The sequence below is a fragment of the Pollachius pollachius genome (assembly GCF_949987615.1).
Source record: "Pollachius pollachius genome assembly, chromosome: 1".
Classification (NCBI taxonomy): domain Eukaryota; kingdom Metazoa; phylum Chordata; class Actinopteri; order Gadiformes; family Gadidae; genus Pollachius; species Pollachius pollachius.
Genome location: NC_136934.1, coordinates 44,064,998 through 44,080,990, shown reverse-complemented (window position 1 = coordinate 44,080,990; position 15,993 = coordinate 44,064,998). Strand labels below are relative to the sequence as shown.

General features: G+C 47.2%; 1 protein-coding gene across 2 annotated transcripts; it reads right to left on the bottom strand.

The window, feature by feature from the left end:
• Positions 1 to 3,753: 3,753 nt before the first annotated feature.
• gabbr1a (gamma-aminobutyric acid (GABA) B receptor, 1a) lies at positions 3,754 to 14,311 on the bottom strand (the record flags this gene model as incomplete). 2 transcript variants are annotated; one of them, XM_079742216.1, is made up of 23 exons in its annotated part: positions 3,754 to 4,011; positions 4,922 to 5,065; positions 5,200 to 5,328; positions 5,598 to 5,725; positions 5,874 to 5,967; positions 6,109 to 6,216; positions 6,350 to 6,466; positions 6,879 to 7,011; positions 7,573 to 7,723; positions 7,872 to 7,949; positions 8,181 to 8,244; positions 8,629 to 8,874; positions 9,158 to 9,349; positions 9,439 to 9,504; positions 9,992 to 10,093; positions 10,290 to 10,460; positions 11,195 to 11,329; positions 11,797 to 11,957; positions 12,061 to 12,078; positions 12,414 to 12,599; positions 12,983 to 13,121; positions 13,923 to 13,987; positions 14,233 to 14,311. In XM_079742216.1, the coding sequence occupies 23 exons, from the start codon at positions 14,309 to 14,311 to the stop codon at positions 3,754 to 3,756; spliced, it is 2,964 nt and encodes a 987-aa protein (XP_079598342.1). The 2 variants fall into 2 exon arrangements, with proteins under 2 accessions (XP_079598342.1, XP_079598343.1); XM_079742217.1 differs by lacking the exons at positions 12,061 to 12,078; positions 13,923 to 13,987; positions 14,233 to 14,311 and having other exon boundaries at positions 12,983 to 13,073.
• Positions 14,312 to 15,993: the final 1,682 nt, after the last annotated feature.

Below are 15,993 nucleotides of genomic sequence, written 5' to 3'. Positions count from 1 at the left end.
ATACATGATTCAAAACAAAGTTTGTGTCCGTGGGTTTGTGTAACTGTGGTTGAATAGCTTTAGTGCTTGCGTGTTATTGTGTGTGGGTGTGCGTGTGGTGCAGCCAGTGTTGCTTATTCGTCAAAAACAATCTGCCACAATTTGGGTCCTGACGCAGTGCATTCCTGCTGTCTGAGATCAGTGACATCACAGGGGATTCCCCTGTCTCACAGCCATCCACACACTCACGCGTGCATGAACACACACACACACACACACACTCACACACACACACACACACACACACACACACACACACACACACACACACACACACACGTTGTGTCTGCGTTAGCGTGGAGAACAATATAAAACAAAAGTGGCATGTTAAAAAGGGAGTTTTGATCCACACTTAAAATAATACAAATAACAATAATAGTTATAATAATTATAACATAACAGGACTGTTCTCCAGTGAAAAATCAACAGCTTTATTGAACCATATATTTGCATACATATAATTTGAAGTATTATAACATTTAAAGTTTGAAGATACAGTGAATACAAATATGTTGAGATCCAGCTATACCTTTATGCATGTGCAATATTAACTAACAGGTCATACATGTTGGTCAAGGGTAGGGTTAAGTATGGGTTGGGGGGTTGGATGTTAAGAGGGGATAAGGTTATGTTTAAGTTGAGATATGGCCTAGGGGGTTAGGGTTATGGTTAAGTTAAAATATGGCCTCGAGGTTAGAATAATGGTTAATTTGATCTATGGCCTAGGGGGTAGGGGTTATGGTTAAGTTTAGATATGGGTAAGGGGGTTACGGTTATGGTTAAGGTGAGATATAGATTAGGGTTAAGGGTTAGGGGTTGGAGGTTATGGGTATGGGTATGGCTGAAATAGGGTAAGGAGCTAGGTGAAGGGGTTATGGGGTTAGGGGGAGATGGGGTATGGGTTTAAGGGATTAGGGTTAAAATGAGCTATGGAACAGAGATGGTGTGGCTTCTATCTCCAACCCTGAGCTCCATGTGGTCCAAACTATGAGATTATGTGATTCTGTAGTAAAGTGCTTTATGAAATATAGTTTAACAAAGTCTAATAAAGGTTGACCTTTTCTGTCAATATCGCCATCAGGTATCATTGCTTTATATTTCAGGGAAACCCCAGAATAAACAGAGAGAGAGAGAGAGAGAGAGAGAGAGAGAGAGAGAGAGAGAGAGAGAGAGAGAGAGGGAAAGAGAGATCCTCGTATAATTGCTGTATTGCACTGTATACATATATATATTTATATTATTGTATATATGTATTTATTAATTACATTTAAGTGTTGACAAGAGTAGAGAGAAAAAGTTTTCCCTGTCAGAGTTGACACACATGTTCAGAGATTGTCAGTTGTGGGACCAAACCATAGTTCAGGGGTCTATAAAAAGATGAAGAGGAACAGACTCGCGTTTAAGGCCCGGATATACTTAAAAAGAAATGAGCATGTTCGCATGGACTAAATGGCAGGTTTGCAAAATTGAAGCGCTTCATTTGGCTGCGATCTCATTGGCTACTAAGCCACAAGGATCACACATTCCTCACAGGCCACCGAATACACCGCTGCCTGCATCTGGTCAACAGTACGATGTGATGATTGCATCTCGTCTCACCGCGACTTGTTTCATCAGACAAACAACCCACCCGTTGCGGTGGCTATATTGTACCCTGTCCAGATCCCGGTGTTGGACATCGGTTCGACCGCCTGTGCGAACCAGTTCACCTCATTTTGAAGTATACCGGGGCCTTTAGACCAAGGCTGGTTGTGCTTAATCAGAAGGTTGACCGGTGTGAGCTGCGCTGACCAGGGTTGAGCTGGGCTGAACATGGTCCAGCCTGAACTCTGACATGTGCTCCAACTTACACCATGGCTTACTACTGTTCAGCTCTTTATAAAACATCTTTATAAAAAAAACCTTTCAAATGCCAACACAATCTGAACGGTATCGAGACATCAATATTATTACAATATTATCTGATCCCAGGCTTTGAATCCAAAAGCGGTGCCAAAGAGAGGTTTAAACCAGAGGTTAACCAGATCTTAACCCGATATTAACCCATTGATAACCAGACCAGATCTTCTTCCGTCCTCTCATACAGATCAGACTCCACTCTCAGGAGGAGTGCAACGAAACATTGGAAAACGATACATTGATTTGTCCGTAGGTAAAATCTATTACTTTCCAAAAGTAAACAGCATTTTGTGACTAACAGATATTCATACTACAGAACAATAAAACTCTACAATCAACAAAGTTTCAGACAAATGTCAAAGATAGCAATCACACACATCCCCGGTGTGTCCTAGCCTAGTCGTGGTGTTTCTCTGGGCAGTGTCTATGTAGCGAGTGACTGGTGAGGTGTATCCAGGTATAAAACACCAAAACAAGCTCAGAAAAACCTTGTGCTACCTGCCCAAGCAGGTGTGTCCCAGTACATCATCCCAGTACACCCCAGTATGTCCCAGTTAGTCCCTGAATTCCCAGTATATCCCAATATTCATAGTATGTCCCAGTACGTCCAAGTATATCAGAGTATTCCCTGTATGTCCCAATATGTTCCTCTATTCCCAGTATCTCCCAGTATCCCCAGTTTGTCTCAGTGAATCCCAGTATTCTCACCATGTCCCTGTATTCCCAGCCTTTTCCTCTATTCCCAGTAAATCCCAGAATGTCTCTGTTTCCCCAGTATGCCTAGGATGTCACTGTATTCTAAGTATGCTCCAATATTGTCCCAGTAGGTCACTGTAGTCCAGGCCCGCCGCTCCCTATACGCAGAGTACGCAGAGTACGCAGAGTACGCAGAGTGCGTAGGGCACCAAGTCCCTGGGGGGGGGCACCAAAAATTAAGGTTTGTTAAAGAAAAAAAAAAGAAAAATTATTACATTATTGAATTAAAAAAATAAATAAATTAGTTATGAAGAGGCCCACCGTTGTTTTTTCTTAATGTATAACCTATCACTCAATTTCGGCAAATTAGATGTTTTTACCTAATATATAAAAATAGGCTCCCCCCCCCCCCCCCCCCGCTCGCGTAGGGCACCGAAACGGCCAGCAGCGGCCCTGCTGTAGACCCAGTATGCCCCAGTGTTGCCCAGTATGCACCTGTGGTCCCCAGTATGCCCCAGTGTTCCTAGTATGTCTCTGTAAATCTAGAATTTCCCAGTATCTCCCAGTATGTTCCCAGTGTCTCCCAGTGTTCGAAGTATGTCCCAGTATTCTCAAGTATTTCCCCTGCATGTTACCAGTATGGGTTACCAGTATGTCCCGGTATGTCTGTGTCTTCCCTGTGTCCCAGTACGTCAAAATACGTCCATGTATGCCCTGTATTCTCAGTTTGAGTTTATGACCATTATGTGTTTGTTATTAACAGTTTGTCCAAGCATATCCCAGTATGTCCCCGGTTTGTAGCCAGTATGTGTTACCAGTCTGTTCCAGTAGGTCGCTGTATTTCCCCAGTATGTCCCCTGTTTGTTCCCAGTATGTGATCCCAGTCTGTCCCAGTATGGCGCCGTATATCCCCAGTCTGTCCCCAGCGAGTAACCAGTATGTGTTACCAGTCCAGCCCAGTAGGTCACTGAATTTCCCGAGTATGTCCCCTGTTTGTTCCCAGTATGTTTTCCCAGTCTGTCCCAGTAGGTGGCCGTGTGTCCTCAGTTTGTAACCAGTATGTGTTCCCAGTCTGTCCCAGTAGGTGGCCGTGTGTCCCCAGTCCGTCCCCAGTGCGAGCTACTTGTACAGCAGGGGGATCTGGCTGCTGTGGCAGTGGTTGCGGCTCATCTTGCCGTCGGCGGTGGGGTAGAGGGAGGTGGGAGGGGTGGGGGAGGTGGGGTAACCCGCCGGGGGGAGCATGGACTTGGGCTCGGCGGTGGAGGAGGGCGGGGGCACGCTGTGGTTCTGGTTCTGGTTCTGGACGGCGGACGGCCGGCGGCGAAGGGCCTGGCGCTCGGCCAGCTGGTTCCTCAGGGCCGACACTCTCTCCTCCTTCTGGAACCACAGCAGCAGAACCGATCGTCAGTCGCCAATCCACAGTCGATAGAACCGATAATCAATAGAGCCGTTCAAAAATCACACATCCATGTCACCGACAATCAATCATTTCTCAACAAACAATCATTAAACTGAATTAAACGTCTATTCCTGTCACTCCAACAAGAGCTAGGCTAGTGTAGCTCTGAGAGTCAAGGGAGGTGGCTCAGATCTCTTTAATCAATATGATCACGAGATCGAGTGGAGTCAGGCGGTCAGGTGGGCACAGATGTCGTTACAGATGAGGTTACAGGTGAGGTCAGGTGCCGTAACAGTTGAGGGCCGGAGTAGTTACAGATGAGGTTATAGGTGTAGTTATAGGTGGGATCATGTGAAGTAGCAGCTGAGGTCAGGTTTGATACAGGTTTAGTTCCAGGTGAGGTTAAAGGTGAGGTCAGGTGTAGTTACAGCCCAGGTTACAGGTGAGGTTAGGTGTAGTTACAGGTGAGGTCAGGTGTAGTTACAGCCCAGGTTACAGGTGAGGTTAGGTGTAGTTATAGGAGAGGTCAGGTGTAGTTACAGCCCAGGTTACAGGTGAGGTTAGGTGTAGTTATAGGAGAGGTCAGGTGTAGTTATAGGAGAGGTCAGGTGTAGTTACAGCCCAGGTTACAGGTGAGGTCAGGTGTAGTTACAGGTGAGGTCAGGTGTAGTTATAGGAGAGGTCAGGTGTAGTTACAGCCCAGGTTACAGGTGAGGTCAGGTGTAGTTACAGGTGAGGTCAGGTGTAGTTATAGGAGAGGTCAGGTGTAGTTACAGCCCAGGTTACAGGTGAGGTCAGGTGAGGTTACTAGTAAGGTTACATGTGACTTCAGGGTTAAAGTCGAGGTGTAAGAGGAAAGCTCCGGTGAATCCACGGGCGTCCGGGTACCTCCTGGATGATCTTCTGCAGCTCCCGGTTCTCTCTCTCCAGCTGCCGGGACTTCTCCTCGTCGTTGTTGTTGGTGGACGAGCCCGTCTTCAGTGTGTCCTGCTGCTCCGACTGCCATTCGCCCCGCGTGATCAGACGACGCATCTGGACGCAGAAATAAACAACAACAAATAAACAGACATACAACAATAAGTAAACGACACGATGAATAAACGCCAACACAGCCTGCGGGAAAAATGGAACAGTTTGTGAAGCGGTGGAGGGAGGAGGGGCGTTACCTTGGGAACGAAGAGAACCACCAAGGTGATGTAAGAGGAGAAAACCGTCGCCATGGATGCAAACGCAAAAGAAGCGTCTTGTTGTGATGACAGAATCATGGTAATCGGGGCCGTGATCATACACAACACCTGGAGGAATAGAGACATATACAGAGCGTGAGAGCAAGAGAGAGCAAGAGAGAGCGAGAGAGAGCGAGAGAGAGCGAGAGAGAGAGAGCGAGAGAGAGCGAGAGAGAGAGAGAGAGAGAGAGAGAGAGAGAGTGAGAGAGAGAGACAACCCTACCTAGCATGATTGTCTAGCATATCTCCCTTTCAATGTAAACCTAGCATGTCAACCTGAAATGAAACCTTGTGTGGTAGCCTAAATTGTCATCATGTGTCGGCGTGGCCTAACTTACCGCCACGTTGTATATCGCCATACCGACGGCGCGGTGGTCGTTGATCTTCTCTGTCGAAACCGATTTTGTCTCATAGGCCAAAAATATCCCGAGCAACAGCAACAGTCCCTTATAGCCGTACACTACACCTGGAGAAAGAGAGAGAGAGACATTTATGAATAAGACAGAGAGAGAGAGAGATAGAGAGAGAGAGAGAGAGAGAGAGAGAGAGAGGAGCAGGGGAGGTCAGGAGGAACCGGAGGAGGAGGAGGAGGAGGAGGAGGAGGACATACTTACCGAGCCAGGTGTTCATCTTCTCAGAGCTGCAATGCTCAAGCAACGGTTGGATCAGAACATCGAGATCGCCTTTAGGAGCTTCTCTGGTGAACTTCTGCTCAGAGGGAGAGAAAGAGAGAGGGTTAAGGGTAAGGGCTAGGGCTAGGGTGAGGGGTTTGGATTTAGGGGTTAGGGCTAGGGTTAGGGGTTAGGGCTATGGTTAGGGGTTAGGGGTTAGGAGTTAGGGCTAGTGTACCTCCACAGTGATGTGCAGCGGGTCTACAATCTGCCAGACCAGCAAAGAAATAAAGTCCACGGCCAGCAGAACCCCCACCGTGGCATACAACTTCCAGGGCTCCAGGAGCTGGTGGGAGACAGGCAGACAGACATGGACCAACGGCTACAGCTGACAGCGCTATGCTAACCACTTTATGTGTATGTGTGTGGGGATCTTTATGTGCATGTGTGTGTGCAGGCCACCTCTGACCCGAGCCTACCTTCTTCTTCTCCTTCTTCTCCTCCTTCTTGGTGAAGAGTGTGTGGACCCACCAGATCTTGGTGAACATGCTGCCGTAGGCCAGACTGAAGCCTAGACCCAGCAGCCACAGTCTGAACTACAGGGGGGGGGGGGGGGGGGGGGAGAGGGAGACAAAGTTTAAACCTAAAGGTCAAATCAAATTCACATTATACACAGCAACCCTTTCTATCAACCGTTCCCATGGTTACCTGTCAGCCCCCTGGTTGCCTGGTAACCTGACAGACCACATCCCCTGGTTACAGGATAACATGCCAGATCAAGGCCCCTGGTTACCTAGTTACCCTCCAGACCCCGCCCCCTGGTTACCTGGTAACATGACCACGGCGTGGTAACATGACCACGCCGTCTGGTAACCTGACCGTCCTGGTTTACCACAACCCCTGGTTAACCACACCCCCTGGTTAACCACATCCCCTGGTTAACCACACCCCCTGGTTAACCACATCCCCTAGTTAACCACAGTCCAGGTTAGGTGTCGCCCTGGTTACCTGGCACACGACGGGGAACTGCGAGCGGTGGATGTGATGTCCGTCGATGCCCAGCGGGAAGACCGCAGCCAGCGCCATCATGCAGCCCACTGCCGTCATGTTGTTGAGGTAGGGCTGGGAGTTCTGGATGTAGCTGGGGGGACACGGGACCATCAGCACCACAGCCACAACCAAGACCACACCAGACGAGTCCCCGACCTGCTGGACCTAACCTACCACCTACTCCCCCCTAACTCCTCCATCCTACCTCCTCCCTCCTAGCGCCTGTCTCCTCTTTCCTAAGAGGCTCTGTGGTACTTCCTGTAGGCTGAATCAGTGTGTGATATCTGGCTACACCTGCCAAAGGTGCTAAAGAGGCGTACTTAATGTACGCACTTATTGTTTGTCGTATTTAGCTATAGTGCTTATTTAGTAGTATAGTAGTTATTCAGCATCTCATCCTAGCTATCTTTGTTGTTTACGGGGAATGGGTTAACCTAGGGATTGTTAGTGCTTTGCACTTGGTTCTACGAACATCCTTACTGTACCTACAGCGATATATTTTTTCACTTTCTTACAAAAAATTTACTTATGTAAGTCGCTTTGGATGAAAGCGTCTGCTAAATGCCCTAACTGTAAATGTAAAGAGAGGCTGCTGATCTTTCTCCCGGCTCCGTCTGCTGGTGGTGCTAAAGAGAGGGTTAGGGTGACTGACCGCACTGCTCCGTTGTAGATGTTGAAGGAGAGACAGAGGAACCCCAGCAGGATACCCAGCCCAGCAAACACAGACACCACCGAGAACAGCTTCTGGGACAGGAAGCGGAACTCCTCTATCACCAACGTCCTGTCAGCTGGAGGTCCCGCCCCTGGAGGGGTGGGAGAGGGGGAGGGGGGGAGGGAGAGAAGGAGGGAGAAAGGGAGGTAAATTGAATTTAATTGGGAGAGAGACAAATAGATCATTATAACAATGACCAATTATTAATTAATAATTATGCTAATTTAATAAAACATTACCAATCCACACGTCGTTCCCAAACCAGGAAAGGTTCCTCTGTGAGCTGTCATAGTAACCAATCTGCTTATAGCTGCCACCTTGGGAGGGAGACATAGAGATACAGAGAGAGAGAGAGAGAGAGAGAGAGAGAGAGAGAGAGAGAGAGAGAGAAAGAGAGAGAGAGAGAGAGAGAGAGAGAGAGAGAGAGAGAGAGAGAGAGAGAGAGAGAGAGAAGAGACAGAGAGAGAGACAGAGAGAGAGAGAGAGAGTTGAATCCTATCTTTCTACTCCACAAGCAGACAGGGAAACTGATAGTGTAGATTGATTACCTTGGAGCTGTTCAATAAGCGTCATGGCCATCCTGGAACCCTGAGCGTCAAAAACCACATGACCCTACACACACACACACAAACAAACACAAACACGCACAGGTGATACACCAACCACTTTTCAGCAATGCATTTGAATTGATTTCGCAACTTCTTTATCTCTTGGATATAGTGCTTTGTCAAAAACATTTAATGTTTCTGTTTTTGCTCGTTGCACGCTATAGTACCCCCTTGTGTACATTTTAACGAGATGTGGAAGTAGAAATTAAGGCAGCTCTACAAAGATTTGTTTCATGTCCCGACGTGGATCTTCGCAAACAAGGGGTCTGCAGAACAGCAAATTCAGCTTAAGAGGTTTAGAGGTCCGGTTTGGTGGTTTAGGGGGATATGCTGAGAGGGTTAGGGAGTTAGGATTACAGGGTAAGAGGGGTTATTGGCCGAGTCTCACCGACACCCCTTCAAAGGAGCTGCTGTTGAGGGCCCTGTAGATCTCGGAGGTGATGTCGTGGTTGTTGTAGTTGAAGTCCTCCAGGCGTCGGCCCTTCGCCTTGAGGGGGGCCACGGTCTTGTTGAGGGCCAGAGCCAGGGCCCACACCGCGTCGTAGGCCAGCGGGGCCTCCTGGAAGCCCCCCGTGTCCTCGGGGTTCATCCCCCCGAGACGAGACATCAGAGCAGCGATGAACTCCTGGGAAGTCTGCATCAAGGACCACGCCATCGTCATGACGTCATCGAATCATAACATCGTCTGATTGTTACATCGTGTTGTCTTAGCGCGTTGAGACAGTGCTCTATTTATTGCATCATCTTTTCACGACATCACCGAATCATCGCATGATCAAATCATTACATCATCTAACCATGATATCATCCAATCATTCAATCACATCGTCATTACCTTGTGTTGCTCTTAAACCATGGTCTCAGTATGACATTGTGTAGTGTTGTGTAGTGTAGTGTATTATGTGTCGTTGTTTTACCAGATTAGAGGCTCCTTTAATGGTCTCTGGGTTGAGCATCACTATCTCCGTGGTAACGTGACCCTCCACAGCCTCCGTCATGTTCTCCACGGTGCAGTTGATGGCCGGGTCTTTGATCTTGAACCAGTTATCAGCGTACCAGCCAATCAGAAACCAGACGACCTTCTTCCCATACAACTTCTCCTTAAACACCTGGGGGCGAGAAGGTAGCGTGTTAATAGCAGTACGGGTTAGCCTATTAGTGGCACAGGTTGGTGCGGTACAGGATGGCTTGTTCTCACCTCGCAGAATACCTTCCTGGCTTCTGTCTCATAGAAAAGACCCACAATGATTCTGGCATCCTGTCTCTGAAATAATATAGAATTAACAAAGAAACATTAATATTAGCATCGGCATACATACAGATTTAATGTTTAATGTTTAATGGGTATGTGGGCATCAGGACAAAAAACAACACACTTCTCAAAACCAAGTGGTGAAGCGTTAATGTGACTAAAGCAACTGCTAATTTAGCCAATTATGTGACTGAATATGCTAATGTGAAGCCTAAGCTTTTTCTGGCTTGTTAATGTGGCATTTATAAATGCTTATGCAGTATATATAATACCACCAGGTGTGTTTGATTAGCCGTTTCAAGCCACTTTGAAAGTCGGCCTCTAGTGAGATCAGAGGTGGACGTGTCCTATCCAGCACACATCTAGGTGGACACGCCCACTTGTGATCTCACTAGACGCCGATTTTCAAAACAGCTTGAAACGGTGGTATAATAATGCTCTAATGCTTTAATGCTCAGGTAGCATATGCTAATGCTATCAAACAGTGAGTATGGAGTACCTTGAGGTTCTTCACAGCGACGGCCGGGTCAGTGAGGAAACTCTGGCGGACGCTAATCTCAATACCAGCCTCCTTCGTCCTCTCCTCCAGGTCATCCAAGGTCTGGAGAGAGAGAGAGAGAGAGAGAGAGAGAGATAGAGAGAGACAGACAGACAGACAGACAGACAGACAGACAGACAGACAGACAGACAGAGACAGACAGACAGATAGAGCGGAGAGAGAGACAGAGAGAGATCATTGACTGAGAGAACGGATGGTGCAAATAGAGAGAATGGATGGAGAGAGGAGGGGCACTGACGGAGGTGAAGACTTCGGTAGTCTGCTGGATGGTGGCGATGCGCGTCCACTTCCACTTCTGGAAGAGCTGCACGCGGGTGGGGTTGTGCAGCGTGGCGGAGGGGTGGGTCCGGAAGAAGGTGGGGAACCGCAGGCGGTTGGAGAGAGCGGGCGAGCTAGACCCATACGACAGCTGGAGAGAGAGAGAGAGAGAGAGAAGAGAGAGAGAGAGAGAGAGAGAGAGAGAGAGAGAGAGAGAGAGAGAGAGAGAGAGAGAGAGAGAGAGAGAGAGAGAGAGAGACAGAGAGAGACAGAGAGAGAGAGAGAGAGAAGGGGATAAGGCCATAGTTGTCTATATGGATAGATAGATCAGCTTTATTGATCCCCCATGGTGGAAAATGAATTGGCCACCACACAAAAGAAGAACAAACACACACACACACATACACACACACACACCAACGGCATCTAAAGTCACCCCTGAAGACACTTAAACTGTCTTTAACGACACTATGAAGAGGATAACTTCAATGTGCAGCACAGTCTGCAGCTTCCTTCTCCTTTTCTTTTTAACGATGTGGTCAATGGTTTCCATGTTGTGGCCAACGATGGAACATGTTTTTTTAAATGAGCCTGTTCACTCTGTTCCTGTCATCAGCAGTGTTGCACTTTGAGGGCCTTATCCCAGACATTACCACTCACCCCTCAGTGGACCTGAGAGAGGACACTCACCACTAAGCGGACCTAAGAGAACACCCCTCACCACGCCGAGGACCTGAGAGAGGGCACTCACCACTATGAGGACCTAAGAGAACACCTCTCGTCACGATATTTTTTTATTCAACCAGGAAAAAGTCCCATTGAGTTACAGGAACTCTTCTCCCAGGGATTCCTGGCCAAGATGAGGACCTACGAGAGGGCACTCACCACTATGAGGTTCCACATGCGCGCGGCCTCGGCCACCAGGGTAGACACGCCGCTGCAGCCGGGCATCAGGACGATCTTGATGGGCTCCGTGTAGAGCAGGTCATAGAGCAGCTTGGTGGCCTCCCCAGGGTCACACTGGGAAGAGAGCGCGACATGGGTTAGTATATTCAGTACACTTTGGCTCCCATTTCCTGTTAGGGAAGCAAAGGCAACGCAAAAAGGTAATTCAGCAGCCTTGGTAACTGCATGATTACTGGACCACTACCTGATCTGGTCTAGTCTAGTCTGGGCTGGTCTGGTCTTGTTAGACCCGGTCTTGTATTATTGCCAAGTCTAGACTGGTCTGGTGTAGAGGGGTTAGACCTGGTCTGGTCTGGTCTGGTCTGGTCTGGTCTGGTCTGGTCTGGTCTGGTCTGGTCTGGTTGGGTTAGATCTGATCTTGTCTGGTCTGGTTAGGTGTAGTCTGGTTGGAACTGGTCTGGTCTGGTCTTTTCTTGTCTGGTTGGACCTGTTCTTGTCTGGTCTAGTCTGGTCTGGTCTAGTCTGGTCTGGTCTGGACTGGTTGGACCTGGTGTGGATAGACCTGTTCTGGTTGGACTTACCATGCTGTCGTAGTGGATGAGCTCCAGCTCGTAGTCTGGCAGGATGTCGGTCCGGTTGTTGACCAGGTCCAGGGCCATCTGGGCAGAGGGGAGGCAGGCCTGACCCCCCGGCCAACCACCGCTCATGGGGAACAGAGCTCCAATGTACAGCTTCTTCTTACCTGGGAGGTGGAGCCGAGGGGGGGAGAGAGGATCAGCATGTATTGCCCCATAACTTTGATCATTGATAATTCAAACAAGATAGGGTTTTATGCTGTGTCTTACCTGTGTAGTTCCTGTCATCTGTGGAAAGACGGAAAAGTAATAGAAAGATAATTAGGTCAAATAAGAAAACCAATGAAGCCTGTTGTTTACTTTATTTTAAAAGTTGTTTCCTAAGTTACCCAGAAGTTCATTTATTCTATAATATAGCTCCATTATTAATCAATTTATTATTAATAGTTTTATAATTGAATATTATGATTATTACTATTAAGATCATTGCTATAATTATAACCATACAATTTAAATGGAATACATATTTGTTTTATATATACTAGTAAACACATCTGTACTACTATTTATTATGCGTATTACGATGTTGATTATGATTGATTTCTATATGTGGGTGGTCTTACAGACACAGGTGGGTTTGGGAGAGTCCCACTTCCCCAGCTTGGTGCAGTGGCTCAAATTCCTCCCCTGCAGCAGGAAGCCTGCATGGCAGCTGTAGTGCAGAACAGCACCCTCTACTGGCACCCCCGCAGGCTGCGACATAACACGACCGTTCTCCAGAGACGTCCACACCCTCGGGCACAGCAGCACTGAGAGAGATAGAGACAGAAGGAGGGCGGGAGGGAGATAAAGGGGGACAGAAGGAGAGTGAGGGAGGGTTAGAGGGAGGGAGGAAGACAGAGAGAGAGAGAGAGAGAGAGAGAGAGAGAGAGAGAGAGAGAGAGAGAGAGAGAGAGAGAGAGAGAGAGAGAGGAAGAGAGGGAGGGCGAGATAAAGGGAGGGAGATACAGGGGGACAGATGGAGAGTGAGAGAGAGTTAGAGGAAGAGAGAGGAAGAGAGAGAGAGAGAGAGAGAGAGAGAGAAGTTAAAATAAACGGGAAACAAACAAGCCAAAATGGGTGATGCTCATGAAGATAAAAAATGCTTCTGCTGATAATGATGATGGTGACGATGATGATGATGAATGCTTACAGCATCGGCTGTGGTGTGAGATCTCTGTCCACGTCCCATTGGGCAAACACTTGCGGACCTTGGGTCCCACGATCATCCTGTTCCCCCGACAGATGTACTCGATCTCGTAGTCCACCGGCAGGATCTGCACACTTCGGATCTGGAAGACACTGAGACTCAGACCTCTCTCCCTCCTGGGGACCAGGGTGGGCGTGGAGGATAGAGGTTTGCGAGGTCAGTGTATGTTTATGGTTTGTTGTGTGTACAGGAGTGTGTTGAGGACAGTGGTTTGCGGGGTCAGTGTATGTTTAGGGTTTGTTGTGTGGACAGGAATGTGTTGAGGACAGTGGTTTGCGGGGTCCGTGTATGTTTAGGGTTTGCTGTGTGGACAGGAGTGTGTTGAGGACAGTGGTTTGTGGGGTCAGTGTATGTTTAGGGTTTGTTGTGTGGAAAGGAGTGTGTTGAGGACAGTGGTTTGCGGGGTCTGTGTATGTTTATGGTTTGTCGTGTGTACAGGAGTGTGTTGAGGACAGTGGTTTGCGGGGTCTGTGAATGTTTATGGTTTGTTGTGTGTAGAGGCGTGTGTTGGGTATAGTGGTTTATGGTTTACATGTATGTTTAGGGTTTGTCTTAGAGTGGTCTGTTGAAGTTAATGGTTTGTGGGGACCAGTCATGTGTTCAGAGATTTTCATGAGTAGAGGAGGGTGTTGGGGATAGTGGTTTGTGGGGTCCGTGTATGTTGAGGGTTTGTTGTGTGTAGAGGGGCTAGTTGGGGATAATGGCTTGTGAGGTCCAGTGTGTAAAAGGATGGGTTGGGGATAGTGTTTTGTGAGGTCCAGTGGGTAAAGGGGTGTGTTGGGGATAATGGTTTGTGAGGTCCAATGTGTAAAGGGGTGTGTTGAGATAGTTTTGTGGTGTCCAGAATGTGAGGTCTGTGTTAGTGATAGTGGTTTGTAGGGACCTGTTCCTGAGTCAGTCCTCGGTAGCGGATTCCTCCATCCCTGGGGGGCCGGATGATGGCACAGCCTGAAAACATGGTATTACACTAGTATTATAGTATTGGTATTACATTAGTAATAAAGTATTTGTTTTACATTAGCATTATAGTATTAATATTAAACTAGTATTATAGTAAAAGTATTATAGTAGAAGTAGAAATATTCAAATAATAGTACAATATTAAACTAGAACACACACACACACACACACACACACACACACACACACACACACACACACACACACACACACACACACACACACACACACACCTCCTGATGAAATGTTGTGTATGGGCACAACCAGAGCAGGAAGAGACTGGAGAATGATCAGGAATAGTATTCCTTCCATCGCTGGATCTGAAAGAAAATACCATACATATAAATGGAATACAACAATAAACATAGTATCAACCTATATATACCTAGTGTTACAATTTAGCCTATGTATATCTACCATTACTATATTATAACCCTATATACCCACCATTACATATCATTACCATACATATTGTTACAAAATATCATATATATATTTAATCAATATCATATGAGAGGAGGTGCTGTTCTATTGAATAGCAGCACAACATTTAATTTGATGTCGCTTTCTAAAAAGGCCATTTATTAGCTTAAGAAAGATAAAGAACAGTTTGTTTATTTACTAAATGATTTGACTTCAACCGTCACAGTTTCACAACTGGAATAGTTCTGGACTGTTGCCAAGCAATGCACAGTTTTCGGCACGCTAGCTCGCTACTTTGGTTAGGTCTTCACAAAGTAGCAAGTGTGCATGAAAATATTACTGCAGGCCAGCTACTTTGAGTCATGTAAATATGTATATGTTTGTTTTCATTTATTGTGTAAACCATTGAAATAAGAGTCTGTTGGCAGCGCTTTGAACATTGTTAACATTATTAACGGATATCCCTGTATATATTTCCTGTTATATTCTATATAAATCAGAACTCACTGGAATACCTCTTGTCCAATCAAATCACTTGGTGATCACAATATTATCATGTTATAGGCTGTAGGCTACCTAGCATAGGCCTACCCAGAATATAGGGTATAATTATAACAGGAGGCCTTGCCTACTGTTTGGTACTAGACCATCAGTGTCATATACCTGGAACTAGAATGTATGTGTGTACAGGATAAATTGAGTGGGCCTGTGTTTAAAGTAGTGTTAACAAGCGGATGTGTCGGATTGAAGTAGGGGTTGGATGTGCTCGGTGTGTGTGTGTGTGTGTGTGTGTGTGTGTGTTTGTGTGTGTGTGTGTGTGTGTGTTTGTGTGTGTGTGTACATCTAGAGTGGGTATTTAAATGAGAGGGATAGTAAAACAAACATCCACATAAACAGCAACAAGGATACAACGCACACACACGCGTGTGCGCGCGCACGCGCGCACGCACACACACACACACATACACACACACACACACACACACACACACACACACACACACACACTATACGTCACTGTCGAGGGTCCGACAGAAGCCAGTCGGTTCAGCACCGGACAGCGACACGGTGGAGTTCATGTTCCTCCTTGACAGCCGAGTCTTTATGTGTTGATTGCGGCCCGGTTTGTGTGTTAACGGCCGAGATGTATCGTCCCCGGTCTAGATTAAATTACAGGTAGGCCTACTGATCCAGTCTCCATCTGCTATTCTACCGGCTGCCAGGTGACTCGGTAGCGTGATTTGAGCAGTGGGCGCCTGGAGGAGGGTAACAGTAACCTGGGTACGGTTCTGGCAAGGGCTCGGACGGGGCCTGCAGGCCGACTGTATTTACATGTCGTCCCGGAGCTCTGAACAGCACAACTGTTCAGAGCTCCGGGACGACATGATCCCATCCGGTCGTAGATTCTTCCGGTCGTAGAAGTAATGCGAACTAAAATGGTGATTGACTCCATATGAGGCCATATGTAGGCTATTGAATAATTCGATTGTAGCCATATCTGCCACTGAGATGTGGGTAGGATATTCGGTACAATAATAATATTGAAACGGATCGTAATTGAGACATACCGT